Source organism: Caloenas nicobarica, chromosome 3, assembly GCF_036013445.1.
Source record: "Caloenas nicobarica isolate bCalNic1 chromosome 3, bCalNic1.hap1, whole genome shotgun sequence".
NCBI lineage: Eukaryota > Metazoa > Chordata > Aves > Columbiformes > Columbidae > Caloenas > Caloenas nicobarica.
The window spans coordinates 109,831,024-109,847,067 of NC_088247.1; the positions used below are offsets into that span (position 1 = coordinate 109,831,024).

The 16,044-nt window shown below is 50.2% G+C and overlaps 1 protein-coding gene across 10 annotated transcripts in view; it reads right to left on the reverse strand.

The window, feature by feature from the left end:
* Positions 1-2,315: 2,315 nt before the first annotated feature.
* LOC135987780 (cullin-9-like) overlaps positions 2,316-16,044 on the reverse strand; it is a 36,705-nt gene continuing 22,976 nt past the window's right edge. For 5 of the 10 annotated variants that reach the window (XM_065632936.1, XM_065632934.1, XM_065632931.1 and 2 more), the window contains exons 24-42: positions 15,507-15,689; positions 15,020-15,177; positions 14,489-14,699; positions 14,232-14,397; positions 13,938-14,083; positions 13,660-13,777; positions 13,056-13,252; positions 12,716-12,975; positions 12,275-12,638; positions 11,810-11,950; positions 7,731-7,895; positions 7,478-7,641; positions 6,480-6,573; positions 6,187-6,261; positions 5,577-5,687; positions 4,413-4,530; positions 3,932-4,065; positions 3,645-3,739; positions 2,316-3,256 (exon numbers count right to left, since the gene is read on the reverse strand). In XM_065632936.1, coding sequence (XP_065489008.1) covers positions 3,058-3,256; positions 3,645-3,739; positions 3,932-4,065; positions 4,413-4,530; positions 5,577-5,687; positions 6,187-6,261; positions 6,480-6,573; positions 7,478-7,641; positions 7,731-7,895; positions 11,810-11,950; positions 12,275-12,638; positions 12,716-12,975; positions 13,056-13,252; positions 13,660-13,777; positions 13,938-14,083; positions 14,232-14,397; positions 14,489-14,699; positions 15,020-15,177; positions 15,507-15,689 — 3,099 coding nt within the window. In that variant the 3' untranslated portion in view covers positions 2,316-3,057. Of the gene's footprint in view, positions 3,257-3,644; positions 3,740-3,931; positions 4,066-4,412; positions 4,791-5,576; positions 5,688-6,186; positions 6,262-6,479; positions 6,574-7,477; positions 7,642-7,730; positions 7,896-11,809; positions 11,951-12,274; positions 12,639-12,715; positions 12,976-13,055; positions 13,253-13,659; positions 13,778-13,937; positions 14,084-14,231; positions 14,398-14,488; positions 14,700-15,019; positions 15,178-15,506; positions 15,690-16,044 lie in introns of those variants that run through there. The other 5 variants (XM_065632935.1, XM_065632932.1, XM_065632937.1 and 2 more) reach the window with 4 other exon arrangements.

Sequence of the window (16,044 nt, forward strand, 5' to 3'; positions counted from 1 at the left end):
CATAAAGCTTACCAGCAGCTGATGGACACCCACAGAGCAATACAGGTGGTCTTTGCCTGTCACCACTGCATTTCCTTACAACTTTGGGTAGGATGTTAGTTGAACATAAGGAAGGAGGAAAGGGGAAAAGAAAAGGCAGGAAGGCGAGGGGAAGGGGAAGGCAGGGGGAGGGCGAAGGGAAAATTGACGGAATGAAAGGAACAAAAGGTAAAAGAAAGAAGGCCGTCAGGAACGTGAGAAGGAAGGAGAGCAGTTTAGGTAGGTAGAGAGGAAGGCAAGAATGATCAAGGAAGGAAGGAAGAAGGTATTGAGGAAAGTAGTGAGAGAAGAAATAAGATAGTAATTAAGGAAAGACATCAGGGAGGCAGGAAAGTGGGCAAGGAAGAATAGAGGAAAGCAGAAAGTCAAAAGCGGGTGGGGGCAGAAAAAAGGGAATTGAAGTAAGGAAGTACGTAAAGCAAGGACAGAGAGCAATAAAGAAAGGAGGAAGTAGGAAGGAAAGAAGCGTGTACAGTGAGGATGGAGGGAAATAAGGAAGGGGAAGGAAAGAAGGACAGAAGGAGGTTGGAAGGGAGGAGGGAAGGAAGGAATGTAAAAGCAGGAAGGAAAGTGGGCAGGTTGCACATCTGTAGATATTGTACATATCTTTGAAAGTGATGTGCTAACTCATTTTACTGTAAATAAATTATTTTACAGGCTGTCGTGATCTAGGGAAATTGATGCTCATCAAAAGTAATGGAAGTAGAAGTAAGTAGTGAATAAAAGGGAACTTGGTAATCATGCTGCATAGTCTTATCTGCCAACAAAATCAACCGGCTTCACCTAGGTGGACAGGCCACCTTACTTAGCCTGGAAAAGGACTGTGTAATTTATGTGTGATAAATAAATAGCCAAATACCTCATCATCCAATTAATGATGTACATAAACGGATGAATGGGATTCCCACTGTCCCTACTTACTATCCCGCAAAACCACAGCCAAGAGAACAGGCTTGGTGGAACCAGCAAGGAGAGAAGACCTGAGCATGACCTGAGTCTGGCACTGTGAGGAGACATCAGAGATGTACAATAAATTGGAGGCCCCATGGCTGAGCAACTCAGGCCATGGTCCAGTTGCCAGTGAAATCCTATTGATCATTGTTCCCACTTACCCAGTGAGGTGTGTGGAAGGGTGAGCCCCGAAGGGCTTCCATTGCTGATGCCAAGTACCTGGCACAACCTGCTCCAGGGCAGTGTCAGGTGGCGAGTTTGACTGGGGCAGTACACCTGTCAAACCATATCACAGATGTCCTAAGATGATCTCAGGGAGAACAGAAACCTCCTGCGGAGCAGAAGATCAAAGGTTGATCTTGATTTTCAGTATAAATATTGTCCATGAAAGCAGGGCCTCATGATCCTTCTGACTTTTTGGGTTTTAAGCATCCATCCAGGAGACAGTGGATAAGGAACACCAGGCATGAGTCTCCACACGAGGAACTCGGGCATCGAGGATGTTCTGCTCCGTCCCACAACAACCTGGGGAATTCAGGCTGTTCATGCAAGGACTGGTCACACTGGGGAAGATATGGCTGTCTGGGCATCCCCACCTAATCTCTCCCTGTAGTGGCCCTGAGGAGAGGGCCCAGAGAAGTGTCCATCTCTGACTGTAGGTAGGGAACCCATTTGCCACATAGAGGGAACAGGGCTGGGACTTCTACCATGACAGGCTCTGGGGTTCAGCCAGGAGGCAGAACCCCATGCAGGGCTAGGAGCAAGGAGGGTAGGAGTGGAAAAATCATCCTCTCTCCATGGCCTGCCCCTGACAGTTGTCCCCTGCCCAGCATCCCCTAACAACCCAGCTTCGCTCCCAGATGATATCCAAGGCTTGAGAAGAGCCCCATATCTCCAAGACAGTTCCACAAACTTCCAAATCATCCCTCAAGCCCCTATTGCAGTCCCATATCTCCCTCCTGCTGGGCACCAGATGTGACCACCTCCATCAACAGGCATTCTGTCTTGCAGCTGCTCCCCAAAATACCAGCCCCATCACTCTGGATAGTCTGGTCCCCTGCCTCTTTTCCATCCCTCCCCATGCCTCCTACTGTTCCCTGAACTGCCCAGGAACGAAAAGCCACCACTTTGCAGGGCAGACTGCATGGTCTGGGTGAGGATCCCAAACCCACACCAATTTCACAAATAACTCCTGGGATGAGCACATCCAGGTCACAGCCTTCTCACTGGAGAATGTTCTGCTCTCCCTTCACACCCAATGTTCCACATAGACAACAAGAGGCTTGTGCTAGAAGAAAACTGTTTCTTTTTTAAACAGAACTGTTTTTCAACCCTTGTTCCTCAGGGTTTTCTTTTTTGCAAAGATAAAGTATTATCTGAACATCTGCATATGTATGTATATATACATAATGTATGTGTGTGTGCATGCATACATTTATACACTCAAAAACAGTCCTGCAAACTTGTGCCACTCATAGCAGCCCATCCTGCTTCAGAGCAGAGAAGACACCAACTCCAACAAACAGCAAAAAAGCTGTCCCACTCAGCTAGGGGAATGCACTGAACCATGTCCATCTGTGGCTCTGGAGGGAACCCCACCAGCTCCAGGTGGGAGGCTCTGACTTGAGTGTAAACACATTGCTTTACAGTATTTCTAGACAAGGGCTGGACTAGATAGTGCCACACTAGGACACACTCACCTGTGCCCAGCCCTTGGGGAGAGCATGCCCAAGGACACAGAACAGTCCTTCAGCAGTCCTCACTTTGCAGCTGGACTGCGACTTTCTAACCCAATTAGATACCTATGGGCAGAAATGGAGACAAGGAAGAAAGGCGAAGAGATGTCTTTCTGAGAGAGGTGGCCGCAGTAACATAGCCCGTCTGACCAGAGCAATGTTTTTGCATAATAAGGGGAAGTCACTGAGCAAGCAGCCCTCGGAGGAAATGCCTCTTGGTTCTGCCTGAAAGCTCCTCACTGTCTTTGAGGAAAGATGCTAATACAAACAAACTGATCAAGACAGAGTAGAGGCAGAGGTCCAGGCTGTCGGGCTGGGTGACAGCCCGCTTCTAGTCATAGGCATCATCATCATCAAAGTAGGAGTCACAATCAAGGTTATCTGACTCATCATCAAACAGAAAGTTGTCTTCATCAAGGTCGTCGTCATCATCATAGTCTTCCTGCCACTGTGGTTCATACTCCTCATCTTCAGCTTCTTTGCCACCTTCATCTAGGTTGTGGGAGTCACATGAGATGGTATGTTTTGGCCTATTGAGGAGGAGAGCAGAGCCCCGGCTGTGAGCAGCAACCACAACCCAGCCCCACACCACCCTCATCCTCCCTACTACTATCACCTCAGCATCCCCACCCAAAGCCATGCCTCAGGGTCACAGCAGCTGTGCAGGTGCACCTAAGAGAAGGTGATTAAATGGCCTTATCCATGCATGCAGCACAGGGCTGTGTCAGAGCAGAGGTTTTGCTGGTCTTCACTACTATGTCACTTACATAGTTACCTCAAACCACAATACAAGATGCAAGTAATCAATATCTGTAATTAACTCTTCTGTATGTCAGCAAGCACAGGAGAAAACTCTGGTCACCTGCTTTTTGTCTGCACTCACCCGCCTTTCCTTGTTACCCCGCTAAGAGAACTCACCCTACACAGGCAGAGACTGAAGTAGGCACATTGGAGAGTTTCACCTTTCTCTGACCAGGATCAGCCAAAGTCTGGAGCCCAACATGGAAATCCTGCTAGCATGGAAGAATAGCCAGAAGAGGGAGACAATATGTCAGCTGGGGCATATTTTGTACTGCAAACCCCCTCCTCACATACACACAGCACTGAGAGTCTATCCTCTCAGCTGATCAACCCCCTTTCTAGGTTTGCCCAAGATCAAAGTAGACCAGAGCAAGACAAGGCACTAACAGGCATGTGGACTTCACCTGTGTGGACTGCCAGAGAATTGCAAACAGGCGCTGCTTGATCTGGTGTACCAACTCCAAACCAGCACTGAAATGCTCTGCTTTCAGGAGCTGAAGAGAAGAATCCAGGTCCTGGTACTGCAGCAAGGTTTCCTCTGCAATTCAAGGCCAAAGTCATACTGTTTCCCACATTCCTAAGCAGAGATTGAGTCCCTTGGCTCTGATTATGAAGCCAGTCACAGCTACTTAGGTCTCCTGTGCATGCACATTCCTCTTTCAGAAAGGAACGTGTTGCTCCTTACTGCATCAGTCTCCACTGGCAGCCCAACTGCTTCAGTGGACTTCCCAGAAATGACATCAAGAAGGCAAAATGGGCTGGGAGAAGTAAGAGAGACCAGCTGTGTGCTGGTGTGTACGCTCTTGTCCCACTACAGAGCTGCCACCCTTTGAACCAGACAGCTGGGAACATTAGTCTCTACTTCAGAGAGGCTGTGGGACTTACCCAGAAGGATCTGCAGAGCATTAGTGTGCAGCTCTAGGTTCTCGGTTTGCTGTTCCACAATATCCATGCTTTCAGTGTCCTGGTTATAGTAGCTGTACACACAGGAGTAGGCCAGCACCTGGAACAGTACAGATCATGCTGTAAGCATCCTCCTTCAGCTTCAAAGTGGGCAAGAAGAGAGTAGCATCAAACCCTTCCAGTCTTCATTACGTATCAGTGGCTGAGAGAAGCCTGGCAGTGCTTCTGGTCTGTGGCGATAGCCCAGTGAACCATCATGCCAAGTGAAAGCAGTGCCGGGGTACCCAGAGCTACTCATAGGATTGGAAATGAATGTGTAATCATTTTGTACTGAAGTCTGAAATAACCAATTGTTCCCACCTGCAAACCAGCACAAGAACACAGACTGTAAATGCAAAATAAGTATGACTGATCAGCACGCAGAGAGTCAAAACAACCAGCACACAGAATCTACGCTCTGCTGGGCAGCCCAGGCTGTACTCAAGTGGCAATGAACTGAGAGAACTGAGCCCAAAGGGGAGCAGGCATGGTGCTATACAGCACCAAGAGCCCACGACAAAGGCCTTTCAACAAGTGACAAACTCCTATTATGAATTAAAGACCCCTAAAGCCACCCAGGCACCCAGCAAGAAAAAAGACCATGGTTTCCATTTAAAGAAATGGGCCAGAAAAGCCAGCAGAAGAAAGCAACAGTGACATGTGTCCTGGCAAACACAGGTGCTACCATATGGAAAAGATAAAATAGGATCAGACACCCTTGTTCTACATGCCTCTCTCAGAATCAAGCCTGCCAGCACAAACAAGGCATATATTGCAAAGGCAATACTGCAAAAGCAAATTGGAATGGACCCAATCCAGTATATGAAAACACTAAATACAGATCCTTGTACTAATTCCATGGTGTCAACTTGAGCTAAGCCCCAAATCCTATGATCCAACTGTGAGGAACACAGAGCCCAACTCAAAGTGAGAGCAGGGAAAGACAGACGTGAACTCTTCTTCTGCCCTGATGCTATTCCTCCCCTCACGCTTATTCTGTCTCCCCTTGTTTGGAGTAGAGCAATGCTGGCATCTCCTCACTTTAAGAAAGGCATAAAACACACCAACAGAATTAAGCCTAAACCTCAGTAAGTTATACAGCCTTACCTTCCGTGCCTGTTCGAGCATTTTGCAGGCATCAAGAACAAAGGTCAAAGTCCTAATTTTTGGCATCACACTGATAGAAGAAACCCTGTTCCTCAGACTCGTGGCAAATTCCTGCAATAACCACAGGAGGGAAAAAAAAAAGTTAATGTCAAGCTCCACAAAATAAAAAAAAAAAATTATTTCAACACAGATAATTGCCAAGCATCCTGAAGTGCTATCCCAAAAGATGTAGGCAGCAGGAGAGCATTTACTGTACCCAACTATGACATCTCTACTGTGCCATCCCTTCAACCTTTTATAGTATCTCAGCTCTAGGAAGAGTTCAGCCTTCAGTCCTTCAGTTGCCATTGCTTCCAAGTATTGCATCGGCTCCAGCATGTGAACACCACAAGTGAGATGTTCAATTTCAACAACAGACTTAGTAGAAGAAAGCAGGTCAAGAACTATCTGTTACATCAGAGCAAGTGTGAAATGACCAGGCATCCCCACCTGGATCTGAAGCCTGCTTCTCACCTTCAGGTGACATACAATGATAGACAACAGAAGCTGTCCTGCTCACCAGGGCTAAGGGAATAGAGTCAGCATCTGCAAAGGAAAGAGGAGGCCTTACCCTTGCACGATGATGAAAGATGCATCTCTCATTGTAATCCTGAAAACGCTTCTCCTGCCAAGCTGCTTTGCTCACCTGAAAGGAAAGGTAGAAGTAACCAGTAGCAATTTCCCTCAAGTACCAGGGTTGCCTGGAAAAGGCTACCACACATACAGACTTTGACAATACTATCAATATTATTGGCAAGTGCACAAAGTCCAGAGTAAAGGACACAAGTGGAGATCCTGACCCTCTGATAGGCCAGGTGCACCTGAACACAAGCAGTAACCACTGGGATATAGCAAACCACTCACCATAGCAGAGCAGTTGTAATAATCCTTATGAGTTGGCCTCCAGGGCTTGAGGCAACGCCAACAGAAGTCATGATTACACTTCACACACGTCATACTGCATGGTAGGAGAAGAACAAGAGGAATCACTCAGTCACTTGCAGACAGCTCCTCCCAGCGCTCCCCGACATCACAGGGCTGGAGCACACAACCCAGTCTCTCCCATCCACTCAGTACCATGCATTTCCCTGCACGTATTTTTTTTAAAGCCTTTGCTGGAAGCAGATGATGCTTAAAACCAGTCATTGTGTCTCCAAAAATGAGCTGCGTAACCTGGCAGCACAATCTTATGGTCCCAACTTACCAAGTACTTCTAGGGTAAACTAAGCGTTCCACATTTTGAAGCAAGATCCACATGAGCACCTCACCTCTTGCACCAGTAATGCAGCACTCCGCAGAGCAGAAAGGCACTGCACAGCCCTAGGGCCACACACAACTTGTGGGGACAAATCACAGCTGGGCACTAAGGGCTGTGCCAGTGCAAGAAGGAAACAAATGGTGACTCCTAAGCCCTGTCTTCAAAGCTAGAGGTAACTCCCTTATGATGTAAAAAGCTGCCAGAGATCCAAGCCAATTCAAAAGAGGCAGTTAGAAAATTGCTTGAAGTTACAGGTATAGGTGAGCATGAAAGAAAAAATGGTGCTGAGATATCCACTCCCCTAACCTGTACCTCTGTATGTCTACAGCTGATTCTGAGTGCAGATAAGTGTATGCTATAAAAAGGTACTGCAAAATGCATTTGGGTTCTGCTACAGAGTTATCAACAGATTTAACTCTGAATGCTGGGGAACATTTTGCCTTTACTAGGAATTAAAAGCAATCACTCATTACTCTCAAACAAACCTGCTATAACTCTTACTCCATAGCCAAATAAAAAAAAAAATAAATAAAAGGGACAATGGACCTAACTGTATGTCTTTGCCCTTTCCTGTCTCCAGTAGCAAACAAAAATGGATACTCACTGCAGGCACCCCTCATTTTTCTCTATCTGAGCCTGGCAGCTTGGGCAATGCTTTGAAATGAGCTTTGCCAGATGTTTGCTTTGGGCTTCACTTGTCATTCCCTCGTAATACCCATTGTCATCCACCCACTGAGACATGTGGCTGCAGCTGGCGGGATAATGGGCCTGAAAGAGAGAACCAGTCAACCACACAAAAGCAGAACAGTATGTGCCAAACCCAAGACACTGTTCCCTATGATTCAGCTCAGCCTCACCTCTGGAAAGTTGCAGCTGAAGCAGGATATCCAGGAGCACTTGGAACAGGCTGCCCCATAACCAAGTCCATCTTTGAGGAGGATCTGATCACAGCCCTGAGGGTTGGTGCACCATGTCAGGTTGGAACAACACTCAACGTAGCCTCTGAGGAGGGCTTTTTCATACTGTAATAAAGAAACCAGGAAGGAGATTTAAGGCACAGAAGCTGCATAGTTAAGCCTTACAACTGGGGTCTGTTTCCTCTGGGCTCTACATCTGACTGAACAACTGCTCACAACAAACCGGCACGAAGTTAGTTTACCCTTTCATCCCCTTTGTGTAAATTCCACACCCCTCATGTTATATCTGGAGGCTGTTTCATATAATCACAGAATAGCTGAAGTTGGAAGGCACATCTGGAGATAAAAACTAGTCCAACTCCTCCAGCTCAAAGCAGGGTTGCAAATCCTTGTATTTAAACTAGTGCCCCCTGCCTCTTATCCTTTCACTGGATATCACCAAGAAGAATCTGGCTCCTTAATATCATTTGTGTGTTTACACATGTTGATAAGATCCACTCCTGAGGTTTCTCTTCTCCAGGCTAAACAAACCCAGCACTCTCAGCTTCTCCTAGAGGTGTTTCAAAACCTAAATCATCTTTGTGGCCTTTTGCTGGATTCTCCCCAATATGTCCATGTCTTTCTTGTACTGGTGAGCCCAGAAATAGACATAGTACTCCAGATGTGGTCTCACCAACACTAGGTAGAGGGGAAGGATCACCTTCCTCAGCCTGCTGCCAGCACTCTTCCTAATTCAACCTAAGAGGCTAGTGGACCTTCTTAGCCACAAGGGTAGATTGCTGGCTTATGTTCAACTTGTTCTTCACCATGATCCTTTTTTAATTCTTTTGGTCCCGTTATCCAGTTAATCAATGAAGATGTTAAACCATGTTAATCTTAGTATCAACCTCTGGGTTTTACCACTGGTGACTGCCCTCCAGCTGAGCTTTCTGCTGTTGACCATAACCCTTTGAGTTCAGCAGACCACCTCACTGTCCAGTCATACAGCTTCTACCTCATCAGTTTTTTCTATGAGGATGTTGTGGATGATGGTGTATTATAGAAAGCCTTACTGAAGCTGAGACAACATCTTCCCTCATCCACAAGGCAAATCATCTCACCACAGAAAACTACCAGGTGCTCTTTTAAACTTTTTCTAAATTCCTCGGCAGACTTTTGCTTAGTTACATGAAGTGCAAAGGGGAAGGAGACTCGCTTTGCCCACAGCCTATAAACATTATTGCAGAGGAAAAGGCAAATTGGTTATCAATAAGGGACTGTTCAGGTAGGGACCCAAGGATGCAACTATACTGCACATTGTAGCTTAGTTTTCTATGCTGAGTTATAATACTACAGTGTAAGGACTGCAAACATACACAAAGCTGGAGGAAGTTCAGGAGAAATCCTATAGTCTTCATAGACCTCCTGCAGATATTTTTGCATACTTGAAGAGCTGCTCTAAAGCCACCAGGCACAGAAATGACAATACATATCACAACAGCACTAGAGATAAAAGGTACAAGCCCTGAGCACTGAAGGGCTCAGGCAGGGCTCACATTCACTTCTCTCTCTCATTTATTCTCTCTTGTTTATTCTCTCCCTCAGGCAACCTAAACCAGAGAGTGTGCACTGACTGGCTGCAAGGATGTCAGCCACTGTCATGGCAAAATGCCAGGTGGAGGCTAAGTCTCAACGAAGCCACTTCATTCTTCTCAGAGAGTCAACATCTGTGTCTGTTGTCATCCTGTTGACAGGCGTTGTGATCACTTCTGCCGAGACACCAGTACCCAGAGAGATAAATGGGTACTGAAGTCAGCAGACAGCAACAAATCACAGCTTTCACAGAGGCTGAATTTCACATCAGGAGTTTTGTTCTATCCTGTTTTCTTGGTGAGGAGGAGACAGAGATGCAACTGCTGAAGCAGATCTAGGATTCCTACTGGAACCACAAGAGAAAGAGCTGCTCTTGGGAAGTCTAAGAGGAGAGCGAACAAGTGTTCAATGAAGGTCTGGGAAGAAAACTAGCCAGGTACAATCAGGAAGTTGCCAAGTACCACATGACACTGACCAACAGATCTTAAGAGGAACCTTTGCACATGCTGGAGTTAATCCAGGTATGGAGCCCATAGCATGATTCCCAGGAAAGAATCCCTGAAGGCAGAATGGAAGACCAGCTCTGAAAAACAGACTCTCAAGGAATAAGGTTGAGAGAAAACCTCTTTCAGAAATATGATAGGGTTTATGTTTTGTAGAAAAACAAGCATGAAAAGTTTAAACTCAAATATTCTTGTATTAGCAAGAGTGCAGTCAGCAGGCAAGAGACTTGTCACAGCTATTTGGCACTGGTGACACAGTTGGATACTGTGAAGAGTTTGGGCTCCCAAGTAAAAGAAAGACCTTAACAGACTAGAGAAAACGTCATCCATAGGCCATCAAGATAGACAGGGGCTAGACCACAGAACATAGGAGAGGAGGTTAAGAGAGCTGGGTTTGTTCAGCCTGGGGAGAAGGCAGCAGAGGGGAATCTTACCACTGCCTAGAGCTACCTACACATAAGATGCAGAGAAAACTGAACCTGGAGCAGTGTGTTTTAACTGCGGCATTAGATCTTCACACAAGAATCTGGCTATTTTGAGCACAGGGTTGGACCAGAGATCTCCACAGATTACTGCAACCTAAATTATTCTATGACTGTATGTTTGACTATGCAGGAGGCCTTAACACTCCAGCTACACCACTTACTGAGCAAAAAGAGAAATACACAACATTTCAGTGAGAGCATCAGAGCAACTTGTTAAAATTGACTCCTATTCACACTGACCTGCAATAACATTTTTTTATAAAATGGCTGTAGCAATAGGATATTAAATCCTGCTCTCAGACAGGTGTGACTACAGGATTTGCAAAGCCAGTAAAAACTAACTGCCCAGCTACATGAACTAATTCTCCAAGCACTTCTTATAGAAAACAAGATACAAAAGACACATCAAAGGAAATGCTTTTCTGTAGCCTTGCTCATTTTGTTTGCCAGTTTACAAGCTTAAAGAAAAATTATAAGATAGAGCAGTCTTTATGACTACTATTAATTTCTCATTATGACTGTTCACACAGGATCATAATAACAGTAACAAGCTGGAAGAGAAGGAGAATATTTTTGGAGAAGCAATTGCTGGTGGAGACCTGTCAAACAACAGAGCAGTGGAAAACAGATGAGACACTTGTTCCGCTCAGCAATTAACAAAAATAGTCAGTCATGCAATAGCCACAGCACTGCCATTAGGTGGGGGAGGCAGAGGCATTCAGCTCTAAGTAATAACTCAAAACTGAAATAATAGGGAGAAAAATTAGCTTCTGCCTCAGAACAAGTAGCTCCTGCTTCCCCCTGCTGATTAAGATCTAAGGTGAGCAGAGCTCAGGAAGCCCGGTTTAGAGATGTCTGTAGATTCACATGGACTTAATTAGAGCGACGATTAAGTCTGATGTGATGACTTCTGTCATCTTCACAAAAACCTGCAGTGCTCAAAGCCAGAGGCTGATAGAAAAGAAAGGATGTTGGGGTCGTTGATGCAGCAATAAAGTGCTTAAAGGTTTCCTATTCATTTGTCCTAGATTTCACAATTGCTTCCAGCACACCAGCAGAGGACACTTGTCATGCATGAGCTGCTATCATAGCTCCCACCTGGTCCTCAATCAAGGATGCACCTGAAATGTTGTTTGCTGGAGACACATTTAAATGAAACACCACTGTGCTCTTTTCCTGATGTTATGATGTTTGCTCCCTATGGAGCAAAAAGGGAAACATAACATTCCAGTGGGAACATCAGGGCAACTTATTAAAACTGTCTGCAATTGATCATTGTCAGTACCTGAATAGCTGGTATTGACCATGATCAGAGACAACAGACACCACTGGGCAGAAATCTGGTCTGCCTCAATTATCACACTGTCAGTCTTAGTAATCTTAGCAGCAAGATTGTCTGCTAGTGCTGACCAAAATGAAATAGAGCTTGGACACTCAGTAACCACCTCTCCTACTTCACCTTGGCTATAATCTCTTCGGAGGAAATGATGGAACAAATGAAAGCTGCAGTTGGCTGTGCACAGCACTCAGATATGGGACAGGTGCAGCTGACAACCATGTTCTGTTCAATGCGAGTCGCGAGATACTCACTCCAACAGGGCTGTGAAGACAGAAGAGAACAGAGCTAAACAGGAGCTGCACCACCTGGGTCATCCCACCCTGGAAGCCCACCCTACCCAGCAGAGGGTGCACAAAACCACCACAAACCCCACAAATCATGGATAAATACTCAAAAGCACAAAGGTGGGAACAGACTAATCAGAAGCTGAAGGATCACAATAAACAAGGGAGCTGAGGAAAAAGAATGTGTGCGTCCTGTGAAAATCACCTGAAAATAGCTTCAGCAAAGCCAATCGACTGCCACCAATTAGGCAGCAGCAATTCCCTACCAAGTTGCAGGAGCCAAAGACCCCAGGACCTTCACCTTGCAGCAGTAGTGCATACAGCAGAGGGTTGGTGGCTTCTCAGTGGGACACAGCTGGTTCACACAGACTGGGCAGTGGGTTCCTGGACTTGGAGGGGGCTGGGCATCCTGCACTTGCAGCCCCGAGGAGATGAGCAGGGTCTCAGGGTTCTCCACATAGCACTGGATCAGGAAGTCCACATTCCACCTGCAGTGCATGAGGAGGTGCTGAGCAACATCACTTGGGATGCTCAGAGTATCCTGGACCTGCTGTACTGTCTGGTTCATGAGCAGCTTCGCCTCCTCTGGACTAAGTGTGTGCCCCACTGGCATCTGCAGCATTGCCATGAGAAACTCCTCCAACCTGCCTATGCCAGGATTCAACCTGACATGGAGAAATGTGTTATGTCTATACAGGGTAGACATGCACACCCCTCCACATCTGGTGACACGCATCCCTACCGATATAGGCAGTCTGTGTCGCCATCATCCAGAGATGCCTCTGGTGGCCTGCTCTGAAAAACCATCTGTGCCTGGCCCCCAAGAGGTGTTGTGGGTTCAGCAGAGATGTATTCCAAGACATGAGGCCTCTCCTCCTGGCGCCGGAGATAGCCCTGGTTCAGTAAGTGCAGGACACAGGACAGCACGTCCACACTGTGGCAGAAGAAGCTCAAGAACTGCAGCCCTGGACACAACTCGCCCTTCTGACAGGCATCAATCACCTACAGCAGCAAGGGAGCCCCACACTGCAGTGCAGTGCAGCACCCAGGAGAACTCCCTCTCCTCCTCAAGCCCGCCATACCCTAAACACCAGGTTGTCAATGTGGAGCTGCTTCTCCACCTTGAGGATGCGAGTGATGAGGCAGCAAAGGACATTCCTCTTCCTTTCCAGGGTGCTGACGTCAGCCTTCTCCACCCGCAGGTACCTCTGCTGGGGCAGCAGCCTCAGGTGGCGGCCAGAGGCACAGGCCAGGGCTGCCTGGTTCAACTGTAGCACACCTGGAGCCAGCACCCGGCCCAGGGTCAGCCAGGCCCTGAGCTGGGCCCTGAAGGAGCCCCAGGACACACGTCGGGCTGCTGGACCCAGCCCTGGGCCTCCCGCTGCCGCCTTCACAGGTGTCAGCCCCATCCCTGTTCCACACACATGACCCCAAGCAACAGTGACACCCACCACCCATGGCCCTGGTCCCCAACCCTGCACACAGACCCGAGACCCACCCACCCATGCTGACACACACCCCACGCACGGCCCCAAGCCCAGCCCCACAAACCACCCCCAGCCCCCAACTTGAAAGACAAACCCGCACCGCAAACACCCACACACCCACCCCAGCCCACTCGCTTCCCCTACAAGCTCAGGTACGCTCACCCCAGTACCCCCAGGGGCGCCCCAGCCCCACACTCACCTCCCGGCGTGCAGCTCCGCACCAGGACACCCTCGCTGTGGGTCAGCGGTGTCAGAGCGTGGTGCAGCAGCTCAGCCGGGAGCCCGGTGGCCTGCAGCAGGGCCTCCACAGCCACCTCCTGCAGGAGGGTGCGGGAAGGGAATGGCCAGCCAAGCCTCACCAGCCACAGGCCCTGCCAAACAAGAGGGGCCTCTGCCCCAAACACCCCTGCAGACCCCACCAGAAGGGAGGGCACAACCCTGCTGTGCTCCAGCACCCACCGCAGCGCCAGCTCCTACCTCAGCACTGTTGAAACACAGCAGGATGTACATCTGCAGGGTGGACACGTGGAGGACGCAGTCTCCAAACTGCAGCTCGGCATGGCCCAGCCATGTCCACTGCAGCCGCCGAGGCTTCAAGCGCTCCCAGCCCAGCTGGCTCTGGCCTGCCAGAGACGGCATCAGCGCCAGGGCTGGGGCCAGCCCTGCTGGGCACCCCCAGCGCTCCCCAGCACTCCTGCTGCTGCTGGCTGAGCTGCTGGGGGGGCCTGGGCCCTGCAAGACCCCCTGCACACCCACAGCGGCCACACTCACTCTGCCTGCAGAAGGCAGCAAACTCATCCAGAGGGGACCTCAGGGCAGCTGAGAAAAACCTCCCAGGTTCATCCATGTAGCAGAATGGGGACACGGGCCAGCAGCGTGGGGACAGGGCCAGCACCTTCACCTCCGGCACATCTGCCACCGAGGCTGTCCCCAGCACCTGGACACAAGGGCAGCTCAGCACAGGCCCCAGGATCACTGTGAGGAACGTGGACAGCCTCCTGCTCTCCCCACCCCACCAGCATGCTCACCTCGTCCAGGCCCGTGTCCAGCTCCAGCAGCCACTTGTCCTGCTCCTGCAGCCGGAAGAGGTAAAACTGCTGCTGGAGCTCCTCTGACTCGGCCAAGTTCCTCAGCATCTCCTGGGGGAAGCGGCTGGGGAAGCACAGCCCAATCTGCTCCACGACAGCTCCTTCCAGCCAAGACGACCCTTGCGCCAGGAGCCGGTCCCCCAGGTAGTGCCTGCCACAGGCCACAGGGTCAGGTCAGGAGCCGGCCCAACCGCTGTGGCCACCAGCCACCCACCAGCAGACAGAGATGGCCTCGGCCAGCACCCGTCTCCCTTCCCTGTCACCAGCAGGGAATGTGCCTCCACAGCCTGGCAGTACCCACGGGCCCTCACAGCCTTTCCCTCCCCACACCAGAGCTGGGGAAAGCAAGTGGGAGCATCACGGCCACTCCAGCCACACCAGGCCAGGCTCAGCCACAGCCCCAGTGCCACCTGCGCCTCCCTCGCCACGCCACACCAGCCCTCTGGTGCCGTGGAGACATGGCACCCTCACCGGTAGAAGTGCTCAAAGGTGTGAGCAAGCTCCAGGCCACTGAAGACGACAAAGGGCTCCAGGATCTGCTGCAGCTGCTGCATTGGCCCCACGCTGCCCGCAGCCCCCTGCAGCTCCTGGATCTGCCTGTCCAGGTAGCGGGCAAACTGCTCGCTCACCTGCAGAGGAATAGGGCTGGTACAGAGGGGGCTCAGTGGGGGCCAAGGCCGGGCTGGGGAAATGTCCCTGGGAGGAGCAGCCAGGAAACCCTGGGGCTCTTGGGCAGGGGCCAAGGGTGCGCAGGCACCAGCCCAGGACAGGACACAAGCACCCACAGCTGGGTACCATCCAGGGCGGCCACAGGGCTCGGCTCCATGACCTGACTGTGGGGCTAAGACATCCCCCACCCGCAGCTCACCCAAGGCTGTGGGCCAGAGCAGCCTCCCCAGCCTGTGCCGGGGCTGGTGACACTGGGGCCCGGCACTGGTGCCGCGCTCCCTTGACTCACGTGCAGGGTGGCGAGGAAGGAGAGCTGCAGCAAAGCCCCCCCAAAGCCCTGGCCCAGGGCCAGCATGAAGGCGGCCTGCTGCCCAAAGAGCTCCTCTGTGGCCCCACGCAGGCGCTGGTACAGCCCACAGTATCGCTCCACGAAGTCTGGTGCCTCCCCTGCCACCTCCAGGAACCCCTGCACCTGCGGGAGGCAGCACGAGAGGCGTGAGCCCCACGGTGGGATACGCCTGTGCCCCGCGGGAACCTCCACAGCCCCACCCTTGCTCTGTTGACACCAGCTGCCCATGTCCCAGCCAGGGGCCAGCTGGAGGCCCCGGTGCTGTCAGGGGCTGCTGAGCACTTGGGGTGAGGAGGGAGCAGAGCCCAAGGGCTGGGCAGGGCCTGCAGGGGCAGGACAGAAGTGCAGCAGCCACCCAGCAGAAATAAGTCGCCCAGCGCTGGACCCGTCTCCCAGCCTGGGCACAAGGGCCAGGCTGACATCTGAGCCCTGCCATGGGGGCAAGCGTGGCAGGGCTGTCCCCATACCCCTCCAGGCC